Source organism: Hyperolius riggenbachi, chromosome 12 (genome assembly GCF_040937935.1).
Source record: "Hyperolius riggenbachi isolate aHypRig1 chromosome 12, aHypRig1.pri, whole genome shotgun sequence".
Classification (NCBI taxonomy): Eukaryota; Metazoa; Chordata; class Amphibia; order Anura; family Hyperoliidae; genus Hyperolius; species Hyperolius riggenbachi.
In genome coordinates, this window is record NC_090657.1 from 139,616,895 (window position 1) to 139,641,284 (window position 24,390).

A 24,390-nucleotide genomic window follows, 5' to 3' on the forward strand; every position below is an offset into this window, starting at 1 on the left:
AAACTTGTACGACGCACGCAAATTCGAATAATTTTGGTCGCCCTTTATACTGGGGTAGGGCCTTTTTTGCCATCAAAACAACCCCATTTGTTTGTGGCATGAGTTCCACAAGATGTTGGAAACATTCCTTTGAGATTCTGGTTCATACTGTAAATACATGCTAGCAATCACCAGATCTACCGCAAAACAACCACCATCGGCCTGGACTGCTAACACAAGCCAACGAGAATTCACAAATCCACATTATTTCTTAAAATACAGAATGAAATACAGCATGGGATAAAAAAAATCTTACTGTTGCAATAATTCTGTAAATGTATGCAGTTATTCTGTAAATTACCAAACTATTACTGCATGTTTGAAAGTCTTAAGGTAGCCATATATCTAGCCATGTATGGGCAGATTCGACCAAGAGACAAATCTATCTCTAATCGAATCTGATAAGAGAGAGATCTGTCAGCTGTCCATACACCACAGGCCTATTCCCATTTCAGCATGAAATCTCTTGGGAATTAAATTTAGATCACACATTACCACAAAATTATCGGCCCATTTCTCTAATCAATAATGACAAAAAAGTTTTCCAAAATTTGGGCCAGTCGTCTATCTTTGGTTATATCTGACTTTATCTCCTCCTCACAGTCTGGCTTTATCCCACAACGTCAAACAATTGATAACACCAGGTTAGCATGTAATATCCTTCAATATGCTAAACTATTTGATCAGAGGTTTCTGCTGTTAAGTCTACACCTACATAAGGCCTTTGACTCAGTGCTATGGCCTTATCGTCATAAGGTGTTACTTAAAGGGGAACTTCAGCCTAAACAAACATTCTGTCATTAAGTTACATTAGTTATGTTAATTAGAATAGATAGGTAATATAATCTCTTACCCACCCTGTTTTAAAAGAACAGGCAAAGGTTTGTGATTCATGGGGGCTGCCATCTTTGTCATGGGGGCAGCCATCTTTTTGGTTGAAAGGAAGTGACAGGGAGCATAAGACACAGTTCCCACTGTCCTGATCACCCCTCCCAGCTGCATGCGCTAGGCTTCAAATGTCAAATTCAAAATGTAAGAAAAAAAAATTGCACCAAAACAGCAGAATGAGAACAACATCAGAAATTCCATCATGCTTTGCACAGCATCAGGGGAAAAATGCCCGGGCAGTTTTCTTATGTGCAGCTAAAAATGAGGCTTGCATAAGAGAAACAAAGTTCTGATGATGTTAAACCGTTAAAGAAACACCAAGCCTTTTCAGTGCTGCTGAGTCGATTTTTAGTCTGGATGTTCACTTTAAAATGGGAATTATGGGCCCCTTTATTTAAGGAATTCATGCCTTATATTATGCCCCAAAAGCTAGAATAAAACTCCCAGGGCTACTTTCTACACCCATGCCCATTACTAGGGGAACTTGGGGTGCCCCCTCTCACCTTTACTATTCTCAATAGCTATTGAGCCTCTTTCTATTGCAATACAAATTAACCCTAACATCATATGATATATTAAGCAGATGAAGTAATATAAAACAATCTTATATGCTGACAATGTATTACTTTTTTTTCACAACTGCTCACCTCATTGCCTATTTTATTAGCCCTTCTTGAACATTTTGGCACCCTATTAGGCCTACAGGTAAATACGTCAAAATCGCAAGCTTTAGCAAAACAGTAGCTCATCAGTAGCACGAATAGCGCCTCGTGCTACTGACGAGCTACTGTTTGTCACCTATCTTATTGCCTGATGAAGCGGGCTGTGCCTGCGAAACGCGTTGCATCTTTTGGGGTACCAATAATACATTTATTTGTTTAATTCAGACAGTATTTTGAGTTTGCTTTCTGAAGGTAAGTCCACCACTGCCTCCCAGCAAATTGTAAAACTTTTATTTCCTTTTATCCTGCTGGTGCCTCTGTTCTCTTATGATAATTTTATGGAAATTGTTTTTTTCTCTGAAATGATTTACTAGACGGTATAGGTCTCCTCTTAAATTACATGAACTCTTTCCGTTTGCTTCCTCATTATGTTTCAGAGGGTGTCAAGAAGAAGGCTCTTTATCCCACATTTTTTGGGGTTGTACCGTTATTTGTCCCATTTGAAATACCTTACAACAAACTCTCTCAACATTAGCCTCTATTCAGATTAGCCTGGAAGCTAAACATGCATTATTATTGGCCCCCAACCTAAAAGTTCCTAAAAAGTTAAGGAGAATTTATTATGTTTTCATCTGTGCAATTCTTTGGGCTATAGCTCGGCAGTGGAAACCACCTACAGTCCCTTCCAGTCTAGTAATGACAAGGATAGAAGAGAGATTAATGGACTATACAGTATATAATGTTCTACATCAGTTGTTCTCAACCTTTCATTGGTATGTACCCCTTTTAAAACCCTGTACTTACCAAGTACCCCCTAGCATAGCGAACATTGTCACAAGTACCCCTTGACAAATATATATTTAATTGTAGTACATGATAATGGCTTCTAAACAATTTACAAGCATTTACTATTGCTTTTAATTAGCTAAAACACTAATTTGGTGTTTTTTTTAAACAAGATTTATCATTTTCTAAAACTCTAATTTTGTCATTTTTGCAGGTCCCCTGCAACCATCAGAAGTACCCCCTGGGGTACGCGTATCACACTTTGAGAACCTAGGTTCTACATGATACAGAGAGGTTTTATTTTTTGATTGTATTCTTATCTGAGGGATAAGCTTATGTCATAGCTGTTGACCTATTAAAGACGAATAACTAAGGAGGTTGTGTTATAATTTTACTCTATTTGCTTGTTTACAATTTTGGATTGTCTATTCAGATATTAGTTTACTTGTGTGAATTTGCTATTGTTCGCTCTGTTATGGTTTTACTCATCTTTCAAAATATCTGTACTGTTATGATGATATTATCTTTTGCAATAAAACCTTGTGAAAGAAATCTCTTGGGAATCGCCCTCTGTCCCCTCGAAATTCAGGTGCTATGTCTACATTACCTTTCCGCCGCCTCCGCGCACAATCCACTCGCCATACACACGCACCACATGGTTGACTAGTAACGTGGCTGCGTGTATGATGTCTGACGTCATACACGCGCCCTTTACTAGTAAACCACGTGGGGCGTGCGTGTATGCACAGTTGAATGCCCCCAGAGCCTGTGGGGACAAGTGGAGGCGGTGGAAAGGTAATTTATTACATGCATGGGGCACAGCACTGGTGGTCTCATCGCGATTGTCGATGGTCGCAAAATTTCACACCAATCCTGCCGCACACCAGATCAAGCAACATCTTGCAGCATGCGCAATTGACTATGTGACCAATTTCGTGGCCGAAATTGGTCACTTTTGTTAGTTAGGCATGTGCTTGGCGGCACAGATTTTCATCCGATTCAAATAAAATAATCGAATCGGATGGTCGATCAATCGCCTGATGTATGCCCACCTTTAGTGCATTCTCAGTAAACAGCTGAGATTGATGAGTGTTAATCAAAGGAAGTCAAGATATATATTCAAACCAGCTGTATATATTCATAACAACAGTACAGATATTTTGAAAGATAATGAGTAAAACCATAACAACAGAGTGAACAATAGCATAAGTAAATTCACACAAGTAAACTAATATCTGACTAGACAATCCAAAATTGTAAACAAGCAAATAGAGTAAAAATGTTAAATGAGTACAGCTGTGTCGCAGGTCTTCTCTTCTGCAGTTCTCCAGCATGGATTTCTAAATGGATTAACCGGGGTTGAAGTTCCTGCAAATTGGCGCCTCTCACAGGTCTGCCCTGTCCCCTCTGAATAGAGCACTATAGCTTGGTGGCAGCCAAACAGTGTGTCTGTACAATGATCATAGCTGTATGTGCCACTCAAAACAATCATCCTATTTAATTAGAGGCGCCAATATAGAGTAAAAAGTGTCTGTGAAGGCGCTTGGCCACGGTCCAGACCCTAATAGTTTTCTCTCCATAAATTGCATGGTGAAGAAGGACTGTACCTGCGAAAGGCGTTACAAAGTGGAGCATCTAATAAATGTTATTTTTTTGAACCAAAAATAACGGATTTATGTCCGTTTGTCTACGAGGGAGGCAAGTCCACCACTACCTGCCGCTTTTAAAATGGTGTTTAGAGGTTTTTACTCTATATTGGTGCCTCTGTTTGAGTATCTCTACATTGTCTAGTCCACCCTTGGTGGAAGGGTGTTACCCCTTTCCTTACTACAGAGAGTGACTTCTTAATCTGAGTGGGGTCAGGTTACAATCTCTCCACCCGCCTACACAGTGGTTGCCTGAGGCGTAACCTGTGTTTGTGATTATAACTACCGTACTTTGTTATTTACAACATACTGTACTTTGTGAGGTACGAAAATACTCCACTATATTGGGCTCTTGGTTTCCCCTTCTATCTTTATATAAATCCTATTTAATAAAGCTTACAGAGGTGAGAGAGGTACCAGCAGCTAGAGCTGTTCGTTGAGAATGTTTAGGGTAGGAAATAGAATGAGTAGGAAGTAGATTTGAAGGAGAAAACAGTTATAGGACCACGAAAATAATTTCACTTATATAACTGTCAGGCATAAAATAAAAAATCAATTCTGTATTTTAATCTGGTAAACAATAATAAGGATCAGGCTAGTTAAACACAAAAAAGCGCCCACGCTCTGTTTGCACGACATTTTGGCACTCTATTTGACGTGAAGAAGTGACTTGTTGTCACGAAAGGCGTTGTCCGAAGTGCTTATTAAATTGTTAACCATTTTTTGAGAAACCTGTTTACAAGTCTACTTACGAGGTAAGACGAGTTACTCTTACCTAAACTTCACAAAAAGGTTTTGCTGAGCTTTTTACGGGCGCATCCTACATGGTTGTTTAGTAAGTAATAAGGATGCTAACCAGGCAATCCAAAAGTTAAAAATCACTCTAACTTTTCTTCTCCATAAAACATCATTCCCCAGTTTCCCTGGCTCTTATTTGGTACATCTGCTGTACAAAGGAATGTTGACAGGGCAATACATATGTTACGTAGAGCAGAGCAAGTATTTATCTACTTATATATACTGTATATATGTGTGTTTTATTTTTTTTCTGAGATAGTATGGCTGACAGATCCTCTTTCATTAGGGACAGCTCATCAGATTTGTAGCTATGCGTTGGACATGGTTTGACGATTACATCATTAGGTCATTGAAGGTAGTTGGAGTTTATTTCCATATTAAGCAAGATAAATAAACAGGAAATGAGTCATAAAATGATTTGAAAGAAAAGCACAGTAGCATGAATTTCATTATCAGGTGAAGCAAAAGACATTTGAGGAATGGCACATGATATGGGACCTGATTCGTGTAGCTCTGCTAGTATTGCTGTGCCACGACTTTTTAACAGTACTTACACCTACAAAGTACCGCCCATTGCGTGACTAGTGCCACCCGGGGTATATGGCTAATGTGCATTACATATATGGCTACCTGTGGGTAGACTTCTCTCCCTTCCCATCCCAGTGATAAAATCAGTTAGTAAAGATTTGTTGATAGTTTTATGTTACGCTGTCATCATAACTAGCAGACGTGTGTCTAAGCACAGAAGGGGAGTCATGAGGATTTCATGGGCATGAACCTTTCATATAATATTTGTGCGCTTTATAAACCAATAATAATAAAAATACTCCAGTCCCTCTGTACCTAAATGGGCACGCCTTTGCGAGTATTTTTAAAGTGTCCCTGGAGTGAGAGGGATACGGAGACTGCCATATTATCTTTTAAGCAATGCCAATGGCCTGGCCTTCCTTCCGATCCACAACATGAAAGTTCTATACCATTCCAAATAGTCCAAGCTGTTCTAAAGCATCCTAATTACCCTGATTAATTGGGAACAGCTGTTGTAATCAATTCAACAGGTGAAAAACAGCAGCTCTCTGCAGTTGGTTTGTGGACAGTCATGGCTAAGACAAAGGAGCTCAGTGAGGACCTGCTGCTGTGCATTGTGGCTGTCAAGTCAGGAAAGGGCTACAAGGCCATTTCTAAATGTTTTCCAGTTCCAGTGGCTACAGTGCAAAGTATTATTAAAAATACAAGATGTTCTGCACTGTGGAAAATCTTAGAGGAAGTGGTCGGAAGCCAAAAGTGACACCTGTGCTGGCCAGGAGGATAGTGAGAGAGGTGATAAAGAATCCAAGGGTCACCACCAAAGTCATCCTGGTGAATCTGGGCTCTGCTGGTGGCAATATCTCAAGGCAGACAATCCAACGGACACCACTTCTCCAGATAAGGCACACAAAAGCTCGCTTGGTCTTTGCAAATGCTTATCTGGACAAAGACGAAGACTTCTGGTTTCCTGTGAAACCAAAATTGAATTGTTTGGTCACAATTATGTTTCCTTCATTTGGCGTAAAAAAGGAGAAGCCTTCAACCCAAAGAAAACCATCCCCACTGTCAAACATGGTGGTAGGAGCCTAATGCTTTGGGGTTGTTTTTTCAGCCAATGGACCAGGGAACCAATCACAGTAAACAGCACCATTAAGGAATACAAAAGTGTAATATATGAGGACTCTCAGTGACATCAGGTAGTGTGCAGAGAAACGTGGTCTTGGCCACCAACGGACATTTCAGCATTACAATGACCCAAAACACACAGCAAAATTAGTGAATAAATGGTTAGCAGACAACAACATTAACGTTTTGGAGTGGCCCAGTCAGGCTCCTGACTTGAATCCAATTGAGAATCCGTGAAGGCAGCTAAAGATCAGAATGATGGCAAGAAGACCCTCCAACCTGAAAGATTTGGAGCTCATTGCTAAAGATGAATGTGCAAAAATACCCGTGGAGACATGCAAAAAGCTGGTCTGCAATTATAGGAAGCGTTTGATTGCTACAATAGCTAATAAAGGCTTTTCTATTGATTATTGAGAACGGTATGAATAATTTTGGACTGGACATTTTTTGATCAAATGTAAATAAAAGCTGAGAATTCTTTTCCCCACAATAATTCCTCTTGTACATTGTCTTATCTTTTGGGAGACACCTATGTTATTTCCCATCAAAAAATTACTTGCTGGTTGAAGAAAAGTAACCAAGTCAAAATTTGCCAGTGGTATGAATTATGGGCAGCACTGTCTACCGGTACTTACCTTGATGTAAAGGTTTTCCTAACCACTCCATGCTTCTTACTGCATTTGACCTCCCCTCCATCTTGCTGCTGTAGGCCCCATGCATAGCTCTGAGTGGGTCCAGTCGGAGTCCAGCGACTGCACAGTCAACTCCCTGGGCCCCCATGCACTGTGGACGCACACAGCTGTGCACAGCGTCCTAGGCATGCTCAGTTCAAAATACAGATCTATGCATGCTGAGGAAAATCAACGGCAATAGCTGCTACACAGTGCCGCATGGGAGCACATGAAGATGGGTGGTACTTGCACCCTAGACATCCCAAATCTACAGCTGCAAGACGGAAGGAAGGCCAGACACAATAAGGAGCCTGGGGGTGTCAAGAAAGCCTATACATCAGGGTACAGTAAATACATCTGGTAACTCTTTTTCCCCTCATGTTTACGTTAAAGAGAACCAGAGATGAAGCACCCTCTTGTATTTTACCTTATAAATCAGTGGGAACATGACAGTAAACACCTAATCTGCCCTTTGTTTCATTGTTCTCTGTGTAATCTGACTGTTACCACCTCTGATAAGAATCCCCGACTGAGAAGTCAGGCTGCTCCGTCTAGCGTTGCTACAGAAAGATTATAGCTAAGTCTGTCTTCTGTGGTGTTATTTCAAGCCCAAGCCTGCCCCCTTGTGGCTTTGCTATAATGACTCAGCAATAATCATTCCCAGCAAAGCCAGATTTAATTGCTCAGTCTGGGATTCTTGTGACTGCTGCTAACAGACACTTTTAGCAGTGAGGGTGAAACAGAGAGCATGGTAAGTGTTTTCTCTAATGTTCTTACTGATATACATGGTAAAATACACAAGGGTGCTTCGTCTCTGGTTCCCTTTAAGCCACTGACAGACACAAGTATGCAGATCAGGTCTGACTAAAGATCAGATCAGGTCCTGACTAAAGCTGCATGCTTGTTCAGGAGTGCGATTCAGACACTGCTGAAGCCAGAAATATCATCAGGACAGCCAAGCATTTGGTGTAGTTTAAAAAGACAAGTGTCTTTTTAATTAACACTGCATATTTTCCCCAAGAAACTATACATTTAACTGAGAGCCATCCAAAATCCTCTTCATGATTAAAGTTTTCTAGAGCTTAGCCAAGTATTGCAATCTGTCACAAGGCCCTTCTTAGGCTGCCAAATGCCTGACCTTTCCCCACTCTTCCTATGCGCTGGTCACACTACACGTCCAGCAGTCTCCAACAATCCTCCAAGAACTCTGTTGTGACCTTTATACCCACAGGCTCCCGAGCAAAATCCACCCAAACAAAAACAGAAGGCAAAAACATGTGGAGCACTTCATTTATTTGTCAAAAATGGTTTATAAAAACAAGAGAAAAAATACTAGTGTAACAATATCATAAAAAGACACATAACAGCATGCCAGTTTTCATAAACAGTGTAAAGAGGAATTGTAGCGAATATCACAATTAAAATTGAGTAAATTTTACAATGATCATTCATAAATTATTTAATCAATGTTGTAAAATCTTTCCTCACCCTGATTTACATTCTTAAATTTATCACAGGTGGTAGACTTTACTGCTGGCAGGTGTATCTCTGCAGAATGCTTGTGTTTTCTGAAGTGAGCAGAATCCCAGAATGCTCTGGGACAGAAAGCTGCAAAACTAAATAGCCTAGGCTAAGCATTACTGGGAGGATGGGGGTTACCTAACAATTTACAGCAATATATATAGAAAGTGTTTCTGATGTTGAAGCCAGGAGAATTAAAGTAAAAGTGGGTATCCTGAATAATGTATTACATTTTACCATATGTTGTTAGGGTGCCTCTTTAAAAGAAAAACCCAAGGTAACGAAGAAAACAAAAGTCAAATACTTACCAAAAAGAGGGAAGCCTCTCCCAGAGGCTTCCCACATCCTTCTAGATACTACTGCCGCTGGCTGTGACCCTCTTTTAGTTTGCAGCCACGCACAAGCTTGGCCATATGTGCCTGCACAGTAGCTGCTTGTGGACACCAACAGAGGGCGCAATACGGCGGCACTCGTACATGCTTTTGTCAGATATGCATAAAGGGTCTAAGTGCAGCAACGGTGGGGGCGAGGAGGACATGGGAAGCCTCAGGACTATCCAGAGGCTGCTCTCTACCTAAGTAAGTATCCAACTTTTTTTTTCACCACCTTATGTTCACTTCTGACTATGTGTACACCGACAATAACATTCAGTAATCATAAAAGGAGTGAGTTAATGTCTTATTATCGTTTTCCATGTACTGTAAATACACAAGCCTGTTGACAAGCCTTGAGGAGAATGCTACATTTGTAAAGCCGTGGGACTCTGTGGACACTTATCTGCATGGAGAAATAACTTTACTATCAATATCAGATAATCTTTTCTAGGAAGGTGGAAAATCTGCGTACAGAGCGGACGTCGGCTGTAAGAAATTCTGTGTATGTACTGTTGCTTTGTTATCTGTGGTTGTACGGTCTCCTGACTTTCCCTTTTATATATAAACCTATATAAGATACTTCATTGTATGTTTAGTACTAGTGGTTAATAAAACATGAGTAGCATAGCCCCACTATCCCTCTGTCCTCTCCCCTCCCATCCCCCCACCTTCCTCCCTTTGCCCCCCCCCCCTTTTTTTTTCTTCTCTCCCCTCCTCTTCCTCCTCTCCAATTCAATGTCAATATTCAGAATTTTCTTTCTCGAACAGGAAGCCCTCCTCAGCTTTTCCCACACACCCTCTATAGAACCTTACACACGCCTTTCGGCTGCTCCCAGCAAATGTGTTTATATGAACCCAAGGATACCTCCACTCATCTCCTATCTCTGTTCTTGTACTCCACCCATAACATGGACTCCAACTTCCCTGGTCCTTCCTTAACCCCAGAACATTCTTGCAGAGATATTTTCTGAGTCTGACACTTCAGACTGAAGATTTTGTTAAAAGTTATATCTGTACTGTATACACCTATTGGGTTCTATAGTCCCAACTGCATTCTATGTCTTGTACACTTATTATTATCTTGAATAAAATATAGTGTTACGAAAAAAACATGAGTAGCATAGAAAACATAATCTCATATTTTTATATTCAGATTATAGGCTTCATTTTTAAGACTGGGTTATAAAATTCAGCCATGACAGTCTCATGTAAAATCATCTTAATTCAGCTGCAAAACAAACAGAGGTAACCACCCATTGAACTCTTCAACACTGAAATGTAATCAGCAGTGTTTCTTCAGCCAGATAAAAGTGTTTTTGCCTTCTACTTAATTTTCAGGACAGCAGGTTGTGTTTGGCTGGACCATTTGCATAGACAACAGCACTACTTTAACACTTGAAACGCAGGAAATAAATATCACTTGGACAGACTTAGCCGAGGACAGCTCTGTGTGGCCGGAGAGCTCTATACTACACACGTACCAGCATGTGTTGTACAGATCATTAAGAACAGCCACACAAAGCTGCTTGTAACTACATCTGTTTGAGTACTGTGAGATCCTTTGATGTGCTATGCTTCTGCAAGGTCACAGTAGTAATCTGAAAAGTACAACCTGCTACCTTAGGTGCCCACATGGGAGCAGTGGAAGCCATTGAACTTGCACCAAGGTTGCTTCCACAGCCTCAGAGGGAAAACCCTTTATAAGCAAAACTACAGCTGCATAGAGTCATCTGTGCTAAAATGAACTGCCCTGCAGACCTGTCAGAAACTACAGAACCAACAAAAAGGAAAACATGACAGAATATGAAGAGAGAAATGAATACACTTTGAAACCTGTTTTGAACATAATGGAAAAGTATACATCAGTTGTACATATTAATTGAATAAAATGTAATTTCTCTACACTTGCTCTTTATAGGACAAATGTAGTGTGAAGAATATGGAGGCTGCCATATGTATTTCCTTTTTAAACAATGCCAGTTGCCTGGCCGACCTGCTGATCTATTTAGCTGCGGTAGTGTTTGAATAGCACCAGAAACAAGCATGCAACTAATCTTGTCAGATGTGACAATAATGTCAGAAACATCTATCTACATATGCTTGTTCAGGATCAATAGGATAGGCAAGCAACTGGTACCGTTTAAAAGGAAATAAATATGGCAGCCTCCATATCCCTCTCATTACAGTTGTACTTTAAAGGCATCCTTAAGCCTGGGAAAAAAGAAAAAAAAAATCAGTTTTACTCACCTGGGCTTCTACCAGCCCCCCGCCGCCAGCCACTTGCATTTTCGGCCGACAAGCTCACTGCGCTTGCGCATGCCTGGCCACGCATTTCTTTCTTTGCGTTCCCGTCCACAATACCGTCCTTTGCAGGCGCAAAGGAGACTGTGTGGCCAGGCCTGTTGGTGAAACAAAAGAAGCTGGGGGCGGGGGACAGGAGGATTCGTGAGCGACTGTGAGGGCACAGGACGGCTGCAGGGGGCTAGTAGAAGCCCCAGCGAGTAAAACTGATTTTTTTTTTTTTTGCAGGATTAAGTTCCTCTTTGAGTAACAAGCTTCTACCTATTATAAACACAGGCCTTTGTGTTGGCTAAGAGCTCCCTCTGGTGGTCATCTCTCTGCTAGAGTCCTGCGCTTGCATTAACAGTTTTGAAAGGCATTTATACAGTAATTATTACAGTTCATATCAACATTAGTGTTTATTTTTCAACTAACAGCACAAATCTATCATTGTAGAAACACCAGTAGTTAAACAGTATTGATTCCCCTTGCCCTGTATGTGCACTATGGGCAGACAATGTAGTGACTGTGTAAAACAAGGACGGGGAAGCCCAACAACTGCAACACCTCAGAGTAAAAGTGTAGCTAATTGGATACTGCAAAACATATAGCTTCTATGACTTGCTGAGCAACATAAACATATACTATCGGACATGTCTGGTACCTAAAGATTTTTGTTCATAAAGGAGACTCTCAAGGAATTTAGAAATGTTATGGCAATCTAAGCAAATGCAAAATGTGGATCTCAAATATATGGCAGTTAGCAAGATGCATGGCAAATAGCTGCAGTTACAGTATGCAATTTATCTAGTCACCAACAGCTTATCCTCTATAATAAAACCCCTTTGTCTCTGTGTCCCATCCCTGCACTTCCGGTGTGTATGTGTGTGTGTGTGTTTGTGTGTCGTGTTTTGCGCTACTGCGCATGTGCAGGGAGGGACGCAGAGACTGAGGAGAGCTGAGGGAGTACGGGCCAGAAGGGGCGGGCGGCATGTGTGGTGACTGTGCGGTGGTCGGGAGGGATGAGAGGGAAGGAAGAGGAGGGGAGGGAGGCGGGGTTTCAACACAGACCTAGAGCCCGTTTTGAAATGGGCTTAGGTCTACTAGTACAGCATATAATTCAAATGTTTATTCTGAAATTGTTTTAATGCTCCAGTATTAAATTGTACTAGAACTAGATGTCTACTTTGTAAATTAAAAGTAATTTGTATATTCTTCCCTTGACCTATACATTGTTTTTGTGAATTCACAGATTTTTCCACTTACTGTCTTTGCACTTGTTGTCTACAGACAGGAAGTGGGTATATCTGAGGAATGGGACTTCACACAGACAACGTAAAGGTATGTAGATAATTATCGTTCAGAGGAAAAAATACATGTTTACTCACCTGGGGCTTCCTCCAGCCCCAAGCAGCAGTCTCAGTCCCTCACCCCAGCCCCGGTCCTCTTCGGTGTCCCTGCTGGCCACCCGCAATGATGGCAACCCGCCAGCAGGGTCGGCTCTTCTGAGTCAATGTCACCTGGCGCGTACTGCGCCAGCGCATAACTACTGCGCAGGCGCAGTACGCTCCAGATGACAGCACAGAAGAGTCGACCCTGCTGGCGGGTTGCCATCATTGCCGGCAGCGAGCGAGACACCAAAGAGGACTGGGGCTGCGGCGAGGGACTGAGACTGCTGCTCATGGCTGGAAGAAGCCTCAGGTGAGTAAAACATAGATTTTTAATTTCGCATCGGAAGTCCTTTAATCTGTCAAGTGACAGGAAGCCTATTGAGCCGATCAAAGTGATCATGTCCTCAGGGCGGGGTTAAAAGAGCTTCCTTTAATTAAAAAAGGACCGCGCGCAAGTTACCAGTGCAAGCTACACAGCACTACCACCAGTGCTGCGGCTATGGTCTCCCAATTTTGACACTGAACTGAAGTGTGGAATAACAATCCAGTAAAACAACGGGACAAAGCAATCATTCTAGGGAGGTACAATGTCACTGGCAGATCAATTTCAGATTGGACATTTAGGTCAATGCCTATTCCTGACTAGAGATGACCAATTCTCCTAGAAAAGTCATGGTCGATCTGTTTGCCTGGGTACTTCAGGTTGATCACATGACCATTATCAGCGAAATAGAGAGGTAGAAATAGAACAGATGTACAAACTGAGCTTCTCTGCTATTTCACCTACAGTAGAAATGTTCTTAGGACAATTGATCATATCTATTTCTGACTGGATCTGTTCAATCTGTTGGTTGAAGGAAACATGCATTCTTCATAAGAGGGCACTGGAAGTCATAACTGAATCGCGAAAGTGGAGTTTATTTTTTTTTCCTTGTGCAAATTCCAAAGTAGAGTCGTGTAGCATGCAACAGAAATTGTAGGGTTGTGAAAGGCCAGAAAACTGGAAGTGCGACGAGTCCAGGTGAAGCCCTCAGGAATGACTGCTGGGAGTGTGGCTCACCTCACCTCTTCTTCTTGGTCTCCTTCTTCTGCTTTTTACTAGTGGTCACTGGGGCAGGTTTTGGTTTTCTCAGTACCTCTGTGCTTTTCACCTCTGCAGTCTCAGGTTCCTGGAGGAGGGTTAAAAAGAACTGAAGGTTAAGACCACTATGAAGCACTTAAAGGGAACCTGTAGTATAGAGGTAGCCATCTTTATAGTTTGAGTGTCATGCTGGTCTTCTGGCTTTAGCGGTGACCGAGTCTCTCAACTGCTACAATGATGCACCAAGTGCAGTCAGAACACCTAGTATGTATAGTGAGTGTGAATGTGCGAGTTACTAATAGCTGTTTTCATATGTCTAATAAGCATAGCAAACAATGTGAAGGTCTAGTAAGGTAGTAGATAACATGTTATATTCAGAATTTGATAGACCGGGCAAGGAAGGACAGGGAGATTCATTAACTCAGTTTGCACATAGGGTTCTCAGCTCAACTGAGCTGCAAGCAATATTCATGCATTTTTATACACATCAGTTACAGAATATTCTTCAGCAGATCATATAAGTAGTCAAAACTATGCTCATCACCCACAAAAAATAGTTGGGGGAGGAGCTGTCAGAGGGTATCAGCCAGTCTTTCCCTGTGAACACACAGCTGATCATTTGCCCACAGCAGAAGCAGGTGAGGGTAGTCAGGAGATAAAGAAGATACTCCCACTCTGCTGAGAGATCCCTGGGTCACGTGACTTTCTCTGAAACAGCTTCATCAGATATGAAAATTGTGTGAGAAACGGGTGGCTTGTATTCACCTTTACAGACGATGCCATAACTGGGTGGACGAATAAGGGCTTTACAGAAGAAAATCTTTTCATAAAATAATCAGCAATTTTTGTCCTGCTGGTTGGCAGATTCAGCATCGTATGGGAAGTCACGTGTGTGCCACTGTTCTGCAATAGCTGACATTTTGTGCAGAATTATGCGTGGAGAAAGCTCACTTTTACCCACCTAAGCGTCACAGCTTTCAAACAGCATATAAAGCCAAGTCGAGTGCAGTAAGAAAAGAATAGCTGCTTATCCGTTTTGGAATGTTGTGCTCCTTTGAATTTTGGCAGTGTACTTCAGAGAGCAAAGGGAGAGGTTTCACTCCTCCCTCATTTGCATTGATGCATCCCCTACCCTGCATACCCTTCATTACATATGGTTTTGTGAAGGTTTCTAGATGTTGAAGGTAGATGCCCATTTTAAAGCTCATTGGCTGTTATGGTCTAAGGAAGAAACTTTCTTTCCAACAGTTTTAACAGAAGTGATCTCTTATGAGCGGTAGAGGTACCCATTATTAGAAAAGGCCTTGGACACTGACTATAAAGACACATACACAAGTGAGTGTGGAAATCTAGCATGAGTATAGCAACCTTAAAGGAAAACAGAGCTGATAAAAAAAAGTTTTATACATACCTGGGGATTTCTCCAGCCCCATGCGCACGGATCGCTTTTCGGTACCGGGTCCCATAACCTTAGCCAGTTTCGGCCAATCTGTGCAAAAGAAGTGCACCCTCTACGTATCTCTCTGGCGGCTGCTGCAGAGATAAGTAGAGGGTGCACTTCTTTTGCGCAGACTGGCCGCGACTGGCTGAAGTTACGGGACCCGGTTGAAGAGGGAGAAGACGGAGGATGGCGGCGTGGGAGCGGTCCGTGTGCATGGGGCTGGAGGAAGCCCCAGGTATTTATAAAACTTTTTTTTCTCAGCTCTGGTACACTCTAATGCATCCCCTAGAGAGCTGGAATGCCCGATCATCTTGTCCAAGCACAGGGCGGGTTACTGTTCTCCTCCTTTCCCCTCCCACTGGAAGCCGCTCCATCATGCACCAGCCTGTCATCCCTCCTCCCCTCCATAGCTACAGAACACATCACATGTACTTGGCCCCGAACTGTTGACTGAGGGATCAAGTCCCAATCCTTATGGGTGCATTGTTTTGAGAATGTGTACAAAAGGGGGTTGTAACATCCAAACATTAAATATAATTTCCATTTAAAAAAAAAAAAATCAGTGCCCCAAAATTATGTATGCAACCCCCCCCCCCCCCCCATTTTTTTTTCTAAAATAGGTCCCTATTTGTCCCCCATTTTTTTTTTTAACCTGGTCTGAATGCCTTTGTCTAGTTGCAGGAACTGTGCACTGCCAGCGGCATAGTGGGAAGTTTTTTTTTTATCTATTAGCTACAGTAATAAGCTTATCTCAGCATGCAAATAACAGAAAGCTTCCTATTTCGAAAAAGATAAAGACACTATTATCATAGTTTACACAGTGATGTAAGCCTGTTGTCTAGATTAGGGCTTTCAAATCTTACCACTAATTACACCATTGTTATTGCTTGAAAAATTTCAAGTACCACCAATGCGCAGTAGATCTGACCCGATCAGGCTCGGCTGTTTCCACCTGAGCCAGACCGGAGAGCCGCTAATGCGCATGCGCTCACTCCGACAAGGAGATCTTCAGGGGGGTCCCAGCGCTAGATCCCTTCTACTGAGGAGGAAGGGAGAAGACTCTTTAGGATCCAGAACTTCCCCCTCCCAAGGGCACTTTTTCCTTACAGGTACACTAAGAAAAGGGGGAGCATATGGGAGGGGAATAGCAGGAGGTATTGGTGGGGAAAAGGATTAAAATCAAATTGCTAGCCTACAGATTGCAATTACTGGCAATCTGTAAGTAGATTGTCAATACAGGTAGCCTTTCCAGTTCCTCCCTCCCCTGTTTAAATATAGGTAGCCTCCCCCACCACCAGACAGCTAAGCAGTGACTCACCACAAAGTTTGGTTCCCCCTTGCTCTCTCCTCGCTGTGCTGCTGGCCACAGTGAAGAGATAGCCAGGCACACAGTGCACAGTGATGACACGTATACTTCAAATACAGGAAGTGAGTAGTGATGTCACTTCCTGTATTTGAAGTATAGCCACAGTCACTGTGCACCATTTGCCTGGGTGTCTCCTCACCACTGGTCTGAAGTATGCCGCAGGGCAGCACAGCGAGGAGCGAGCAAGGGGTAGCCGAACCTTGTGGTAGCAGGACGGGACCAGGACAAGAGGCAGGCAAACTTAGAGTGTACCACCTGGCCAACAGCAAAGTACCCCAGGTTGAAAAGCAATCTAGGTGATGTTTGCTGCTGTCACTTTTGGCATCACAGAGAAACCATAAAGGTGGAAAGCAGCAGAAATATTATTTTCTATTTTTCATATCACATGTCTACTAAATCTGTCATTGAGCATTAAAAACAAGAAATTTCTCATTGGAGGATTTTTTTTTCCAGTTAACAAGGAGTTTCATCCCACTTTGAAAGTGTACAGTTTTTAAACAATAGCTCTCCAATAGCTCTACTGTATATCTGAGTGGTCATGATGGTAGCACAAATATAACATTATTTCACACTTGTAATAAGCTAAATCAGTCCATTAGCAAGAAACAAGGGACCATGACAGTAACAGCTATGCTGAAATTCAGATTTCTCATTCCCACACTGCTACTATAATTCATAGCTGCCTGCTTCTGGGTTTGAAGGAGGAAGTAGTGAAGTTATGTGGACCGCAAGTGGAAGCATCAGCTATAGGCGGCATAGGTAAAATACCCCACTGTGCCGCAGGCAGTGCTAATTTAAAATTGCGATGAGTATCTACATACTCGTCGCTAACATCACTATTCACAATTCACATACAACCATCAACTCTGTTCTCTTCTGACTGCATGGAATGATTTGCCTTTGGTGTGGTCCTGCAGGTTAGCTACTCTGTGGCCGTATTAGGTTTGTGTGCAGTGCAGTTAGTTTACAGATCTCTCACCACATCGTGTGATTTGCTCCCAGGGAATATAATAGCCAGAATGCAGATGAGCTGAAAGATGGCCCCACAGAAGAGTCCATAGCGAAGCAAGATCTCCAGGAAGCTGGGCTCCGGTATGTCTGGGGGGGAGAGATCCAAAGGCTCAGGCATCCTGTATGATCACCAACCTGCTAAGAGATCAGAATGGTTAAAACAAAAGGGTGTAAACCCAACTGAGTTATTGGTGCCAGAAAGTAAACCTGTCTTATCCTTCATCAAACTAAAGAACGGTCTACAATACATACAGTAAACCTACGACATACTACATTCCCTAGTGTTTGCCATGTCAGTATACTACTGGGCAAAGCCCCGCCTCCCTTTGCCCTAATAGGACAATACATTTATAAAAACTCTCCCACACCCCCTGCCATCATTCCTTTTTTTGTCCTCGCCTCCAGCAGGTTTTTTGTTTCCCTTACCTCCGCTTGGCGGGTCCAGCAGTGTGGCTCTCTGCTGTAGTCCTTGCTCTTCGGTAGCTAAAGGCTCCAATAAGACAAGGAGCCCCCTCTGGTACTCTCCGGGGCATGTAATCTAAGTTCCTGCGACCACTTTGGATACCTAAAGGGTATCGTGGCTTCCCTGCAGCTTTTAGGGCTGATATGTTTGATTCGGCCAGCTCCAGGTCCACAGAATGGGGCAGCGTGTAGTCATTCCTCCTTCCGGGTAATGCTGGGAAGTGCGGCTGAGTTCTCGCGCGCACGCGCGAGACTTCCTCTGTATTAGCAGAGGTCTGGCGGAAGGGAGCCGGCGGCCATTTTTGTTATGGGTGGATGGTCTCCCGGCGTAGAACTTCCGCTTTGGGGAGATTTAAACGGGGCAATAGCGTTCTCTCCACAGTGGCTGCTGCGGAGGTGGTGACTGGAGCTCTGGCTACCCCAGGATCGTGTCGGTGCACAGGACAGGTAGGATGCTGGTTCTATTGTTACCTATTCAGCAGAGTGTCCATGTCTGTATGGCAGTACATGGATGAAGGATTACTGTGGTATAGTTTGTTTGATACAATAGGCTGCAGTATGCAGCTGATGTGGTTCTTTTGTGGAGTATCTTTATTTCGGCTGTTCCTCATAAGGGGCAGCAAGCCTTAAAGAGAAACTCCGACCAAGAATTGAACTTTATCCCAATCAGTAGCTGATACCCACTTTTACATGAAAAATATAATGATTTTCACAAACAGACCATCAGGGGGCGCTGTATGACTGATTTTGTGCTGAAACCCCTCCCACAAGAGGCTCTGGTACCGTAAGGTACTCTGGGCAAACTGCCACAATGTAACAATGACACACACAGGAAATGGCTGTTTATAGCTGTCTGTTAAAGCCAGAACAGCTACATAATCTGCCCACAGTAACAATGTCACCATGTAATACATGTCAGAATGTGAATCTGGGAGAGGAAAGATTTTACAATGAGCAAACTCTGACTAAATCATGTATACATAATTATTGTAAAAATTAAGCACCTTTTTATATTAAATTATTTTCACTGGAGTTCCTCTTTAAGATGCATAAGGGGTATGTGTATTGGTTGTATTTTTGGTCGCAGGTATGTAGGATAAATATTTATGTATTTAGGCTTGTATAGCGGTTAGCATGGAGATTGCTATTACAGGTCTTGGATTTGGATATAGATGAGTGTGTGTTTATTGTGTATGTATATATATATATATATATATATATATATATATATATATATATATATATATATATATATATATATATATATATATATATATATATATATATATATATATATATATATATATATATATATATATATATATGTATATGGATATGGATATTATCAATGGTACACTATCTGAAGTAGTAGATTCTTCTTACGTTATAAATGTGCACATAGACATTATCCTATTGTTTATAATTTGAGAGGGGCATACAAGAGCAGTCCTCATAGTTCGTTATTTTCTTTCAGCCGCTGCAATGGGAAAACATAGTGGAGAGTACCATAAGCTCGAATCTAGTTCGAGAACTAATAGGTAAGGGTGGTAAGTATTAATTTTTTTTTGTGAGCTGAATTCTCTCGATCAAAATATTGACGATTTTTTATCGTCATTTTTTTTGGCAGGAATAAGGAAGACTCCAAGTCTCGAGGGAGCTCTCGACGAGACGAGTCAAGAGAGAGATCAAAATCACAAAAGCATGTTTCTAAAGAGCAAGTTGAATCAACGCATAGAAGTAGTTCAAAAGAAAAGTTGAAGAGTAGCCATCCTCAGGACAAGATGACAAATCCGTACTAGAGGTCCGCGCAGGACCTTCTGGTGCGCAGGCTCAAGTTCCAACAGGTCCTCCAGTGGATAGTTGCTGGATATGTGGAAGGCCTTCCCTGCCCGATAAAAAAGTGTGTGACTTATGTTATGCAGATATTGCGAGAGAAGGAAGAGATGTCTCATCTCTGATCAAACAAGTGGTGAAAGATGCAGTCTCGGAAATCGCAGTGACTAATAAGTCACCCCAACCCGAGCCAGCACGTGCATCCTCCCCAGAATCGGAACTGTCAGATTCAAGTTCAGACTCTGATGATGAGGGTCTAGGGTTTGACTTTTCATTAGTTCCGCCATTTGTCACACGAGTCAAACAGGCAATTGAATGGGAAGAAGAAGTTTCTTCGCCAAAAAATAAAAGAAAGAGATATTACAAACAGTTGAGTAAAGAAAAAATAGTTTTCCCTCTCATGGAAGAGATTAGGGAGCTTATTTTGCATGAATGGGAAAAGACGGTGAAAAAGCCTTCTTTGAAGAACAGGTTTCAGAAGTTGTATCCCCTTGCTGAGGAGAGTGAAAATCTGGTGCAGTCGAGCCCACTGGTTGATGCCTCTCTAATGAAAATAGTGAGAAATGTTACGTTGCCAATGGAAGATTCTACTCTGTTTAGAGATGTATTAGACCGCCAGATAGACCAGGACCTTAAGAGGTGTTACTTGTCATCAGGAGAATCAGCCAGAATCGCTATAACATTGACTTCAGTAGCGAAGGCATTGAAGGTATGGGTTGAAGATTTGCAGAAGGCAATAAAGAGGAAGGAAACGGTAGAAGAACTGTCATTTGCCTTTCAGGAGTTGTCACTAACGGCAGATTTTGTAGGGGCGGCAAGTATTGACCTGGTTAGAACCTCAAGCCGGTCCATGCTATATTCAATTATGGCTAGAAGATGTTTGTGGCTAAAACCATGGGCGGCAGACCCAACTTCAAAGCAATCCTGGTCAAAGATCCCATTTGATGGAAAAAACTTATTTGGGCCAAAAATGGACGCAGCCATCTCACGGGTTACTGGCGGTAAGTCTGGTCTCTTGCCACAGGATCGTAAATTCAGGAAACAAACTGGAGGAAGATTCCCTCAGTACAGGAAGCAAGTATATAATAAATTTTCTGAAGCCAAATCGTATAGACCTGGAAAGGAGTTCAGAAGAAACTGGCGGCCAAATCAGAGTTTCCAGAGAGCAAACAGATCTAAAGGGCCTAGTGCAGCATCAGCAGCGAATACGTCTTTTTGAAACGAGGCCCGTCCAAGTTGTTCCGGTGGGGGCCAGACTACAGCAATTCAGGGACATCTGGACGGGAACTATAGACAATGCCTGGGTGAAATCGACGGTTTCACTGGGTCACGAATGGACTTTCAAAGGTGGTACACCAAAGGACAGTTTGGTGGTAACAAAAGTTCCAAAATCAAGAGACAAAAGGAGGATCTTAGAGGATTATGTGTCCAAACTAATATGTCAGAAGGCGGTTTGTCCAGTTCCGCCTTCAGAAGAAGGTACAGGCTTCTACTCTCCAATCTTTCTGATAAAGAAGAAGTCAGGAGATCTGAGACCAGTTTTAGATTTAAAGAAATTAAAAAGTTTATTCACATTCCAAGATTCAAGATGGAAACCCTGTCCTCTATCATAATGTCGATGCGGCCAGGAGATTGGATGTCGTCCATAGATTTAAAGGACGCGTATTTTCACGTTCCGGTACGGCAGAAGTACCAAAAGTTTCTTCGGTTTGCGGTGGGTCAGTTCCATCTGCAATTTGTTTGTCTTCCTTTCGGCCTCGCCACTTCGCCGCGGACGTTTTCCAAGGTACTTCTAGCCGTGATTTCAATAGTACGCCTTCAGGGAATACGCGTTCTGCATTATCTGGACGATATCATTCTCCTGGCCGCGTCGAGACACTTATTACTGCAGCATCAGTCGATACTGATAGAGACGTTGGAGAAGTTCGGATGGATTCTGAATCACGAGAAAAGTCTTTTGATTCCTACGCAAAGGATGTTGTTTCTGGGAGCAATAATAGATACAGTCCAACAGACAATTTCATTGCCACAAGAAAAAGTAATGAAAATTCAGAATATAATTCGACAATTCGTGCTAAAAGACTTCGTACAAGCAACAGAGTGTCAGAGAATATTAGGTCTGATGTCGTCAACTATCCAGATGGTGCCATGGGCTCATTGGCACTTGAGGACTTTACAGCTGAATTTTCTCAATCAATGGGACAAGCGAGACTTGAAGCAAAGGATATACATTCCAGAAACAGTGAAGGATTCCCTGAGGTGGTGGATGAACAGCCACAACTTGACCAAACCTCGAAACCTTTTCCCTCCACAGTGGAAGGTGATTACCACAGATGCCAGCATAATAGGCTGGGGAGCGGTATTAGAAGGGCAGTCAGCCCAAGGTGTCTGGAAGGTGGCGAATCAGCAAATAGTCTCGAAAGTGCTGGAACTCAGGGCAGCCCATCGGGCTATCCAATATTTTCTTCCATCACTGAAGGATCAGTCGGTATTGCTCAGGATGGACAATGTGTCGGCAGTTTCCTATGTGAGAAAGCAGGGGGGTACGCACAGCAAATCGTTAATGAAAGAAGTTTCCCCGATAATAAACTTGGCACAGAAATATTTCACGGAGATCTCAGCTGTGTATATTCCAGGTCCACAGAATCAGCAGGCAGATTTCCTTTCACGACATTGCCTGGACAACAACGAGTGGTCTTTGAATCCGAAAAATATTTTACCAGCTAGTGAGCAAATGGGGGATGCCCCAAGTGGACTTATTTGCATCTCGGAAGTACAACAAGACACCACTATACTTTTCGAGATTTCCGGATCACCAAGCATTGGCAGTGGATGCATTGACGCAACGATGGTGGTTCAGAACAGCGTATGCATTCCCACCGACTCCACTCATATTCAAGTTCCTGCAGAAACTGAGTTTTCACAAAACTGTGGTGATAGCGATCCTTCCACACTGGCCAGCAAGACCATGGTTCCCCCTTCTTCTACAGATGGCCCAAGAGAAGCCGATTCCACTCCCATTGGTGGAGGATCTGCTATCCCAGGGGGCCATGAAACATGGCAATCTGGGGCAATTACACCTGATGGCCTGGATTTTGAAAGGGCTAGGCTGTTGAACTCGGGATGTTCTATAGAAGTAGTGGAGACATTACTTAGGGCTAAGCAACCTACAACAGTCATGTCTTACAATAGAGTCTGGAAAGCTTTTGGTGAATTTGCAAAAGTTCAGGGTTTCTCACCATCTAGTATAAAACCTTGTAATCTTTTGGCATTCTTACAGAGGGGACTAGATCTTAAATTATCCTACTCAACGTTACGTAGGCATGTGTCAGCTATTTCATCTTTTTCAGGAATATCTTGGTCATCTTATCCATTGGTGAAGCAGTTCTTTAAAGCAGCGATAAAGCTAAGACCTCCGTTTAAACCAAGATTTCCTAAATGGGATCTACCTCTAGTCCTAGAATTTTTATCATCTGAGCAATTTAAAAAGGAAACAGTTACACTGCAGGACCTTTCATGGAAAACGTTTTTTTTGATAGCAATTACATCAGGTAGGAGAATCTCTGAGTTGCAAGCTTTGTCTCATAAGGAGCCATATTTGGAGTTTTATCAAGATAGAGTGGTGTTATACCCAGTGCAATCCTTTCTTCCAAAATGTACATCTTCACTTCATCTAAATCAGGAATGGACTCTTCCATCATTTAAATCACAGGAGGATCCATCTAAGCCTCATTCGTTAGATATTCCGTCTACAATTAAAGCATATCTTCAGGCAACTGAGAGTATAAGAGACTCAGATAGACTGTTCATTGTCCCTTCGGGATATAGGAAAGGCAAAATGGCATCCACAAGAACGTTGGCTTGTTGGATTGTTAAATTGATTCAGGCGGCCTATAAGTCAAGTGGCTTGGAGCCCCCGCAGGACATTAATGCCCACTCAACAAGAAGTATATCTTCTTCATGGGCAGCACTGAATAAAGTGCCATTGATGACAGTATGTAAGGCAGCTAATTGGTCGACAGATCACACCTTTTTGAGACATTATTGTGTAGAGCTGGCTGCCCTCTCAACTATTCAGTTTGGAAAGAGAATTATTTCCTCTGCTGTGGATGATGCAGTATAATGTTTGTTTATAATATGGGTTAACTTATATTAAATTTGTGTGCAGCATACCCACCCTTGTTTTGTCTAGTTATTGCCCAGTAGTATACTGACATGGCAAACACTAGGGAATGTGGAAAACTGTATACTTACCTGAGTAGTTTTCCTTTCCTAGTGTTTGTCCATGTCAGTATACGGCCCCACCCTATGCTGTCGGCTCGTGCTAATAACATGATGGCAGGGGGTGTGGGAGAGTTTTTATAAATTTATTGTCCTATTAGGGCAAAGGGAGGCGGGGCTTTGCCCAGTAGTATACTGACATGGACAAACACTAGGAAAGGAAAACTACTCAGGTAAGTATACAGTTTTCCACAGTCTTGATCCTT

The 24,390-nt window shown here is 42.3% G+C and overlaps 1 protein-coding gene across 8 annotated transcripts in view; it reads right to left on the bottom strand.

The window, feature by feature from the left end:
• Nucleotides 1–13,607: 13,607 nt before the first annotated feature.
• Nucleotides 13,608–24,390, bottom strand: part of MANBAL (mannosidase beta like) — a 33,094-nt gene continuing 22,311 nt past the window's right edge. For 4 of the 8 annotated variants that reach the window (XM_068264256.1, XM_068264262.1, XM_068264264.1 and 1 more), the window contains 2 exons: nt 17,577–17,743; nt 13,608–13,878 (listed from right to left, as the gene is read on the bottom strand). In XM_068264256.1, coding sequence (XP_068120357.1) covers nt 13,771–13,878; nt 17,577–17,726 — 258 coding nt within the window. In that variant the 5' untranslated portion in view covers nt 17,727–17,743 and the 3' untranslated portion in view covers nt 13,608–13,770. Of the gene's footprint in view, nt 13,879–17,576; nt 17,747–24,390 lie in introns of all 8 variants that reach the window. The other 4 variants (XM_068264258.1, XM_068264261.1, XM_068264263.1 and 1 more) reach the window with 1 other exon arrangement.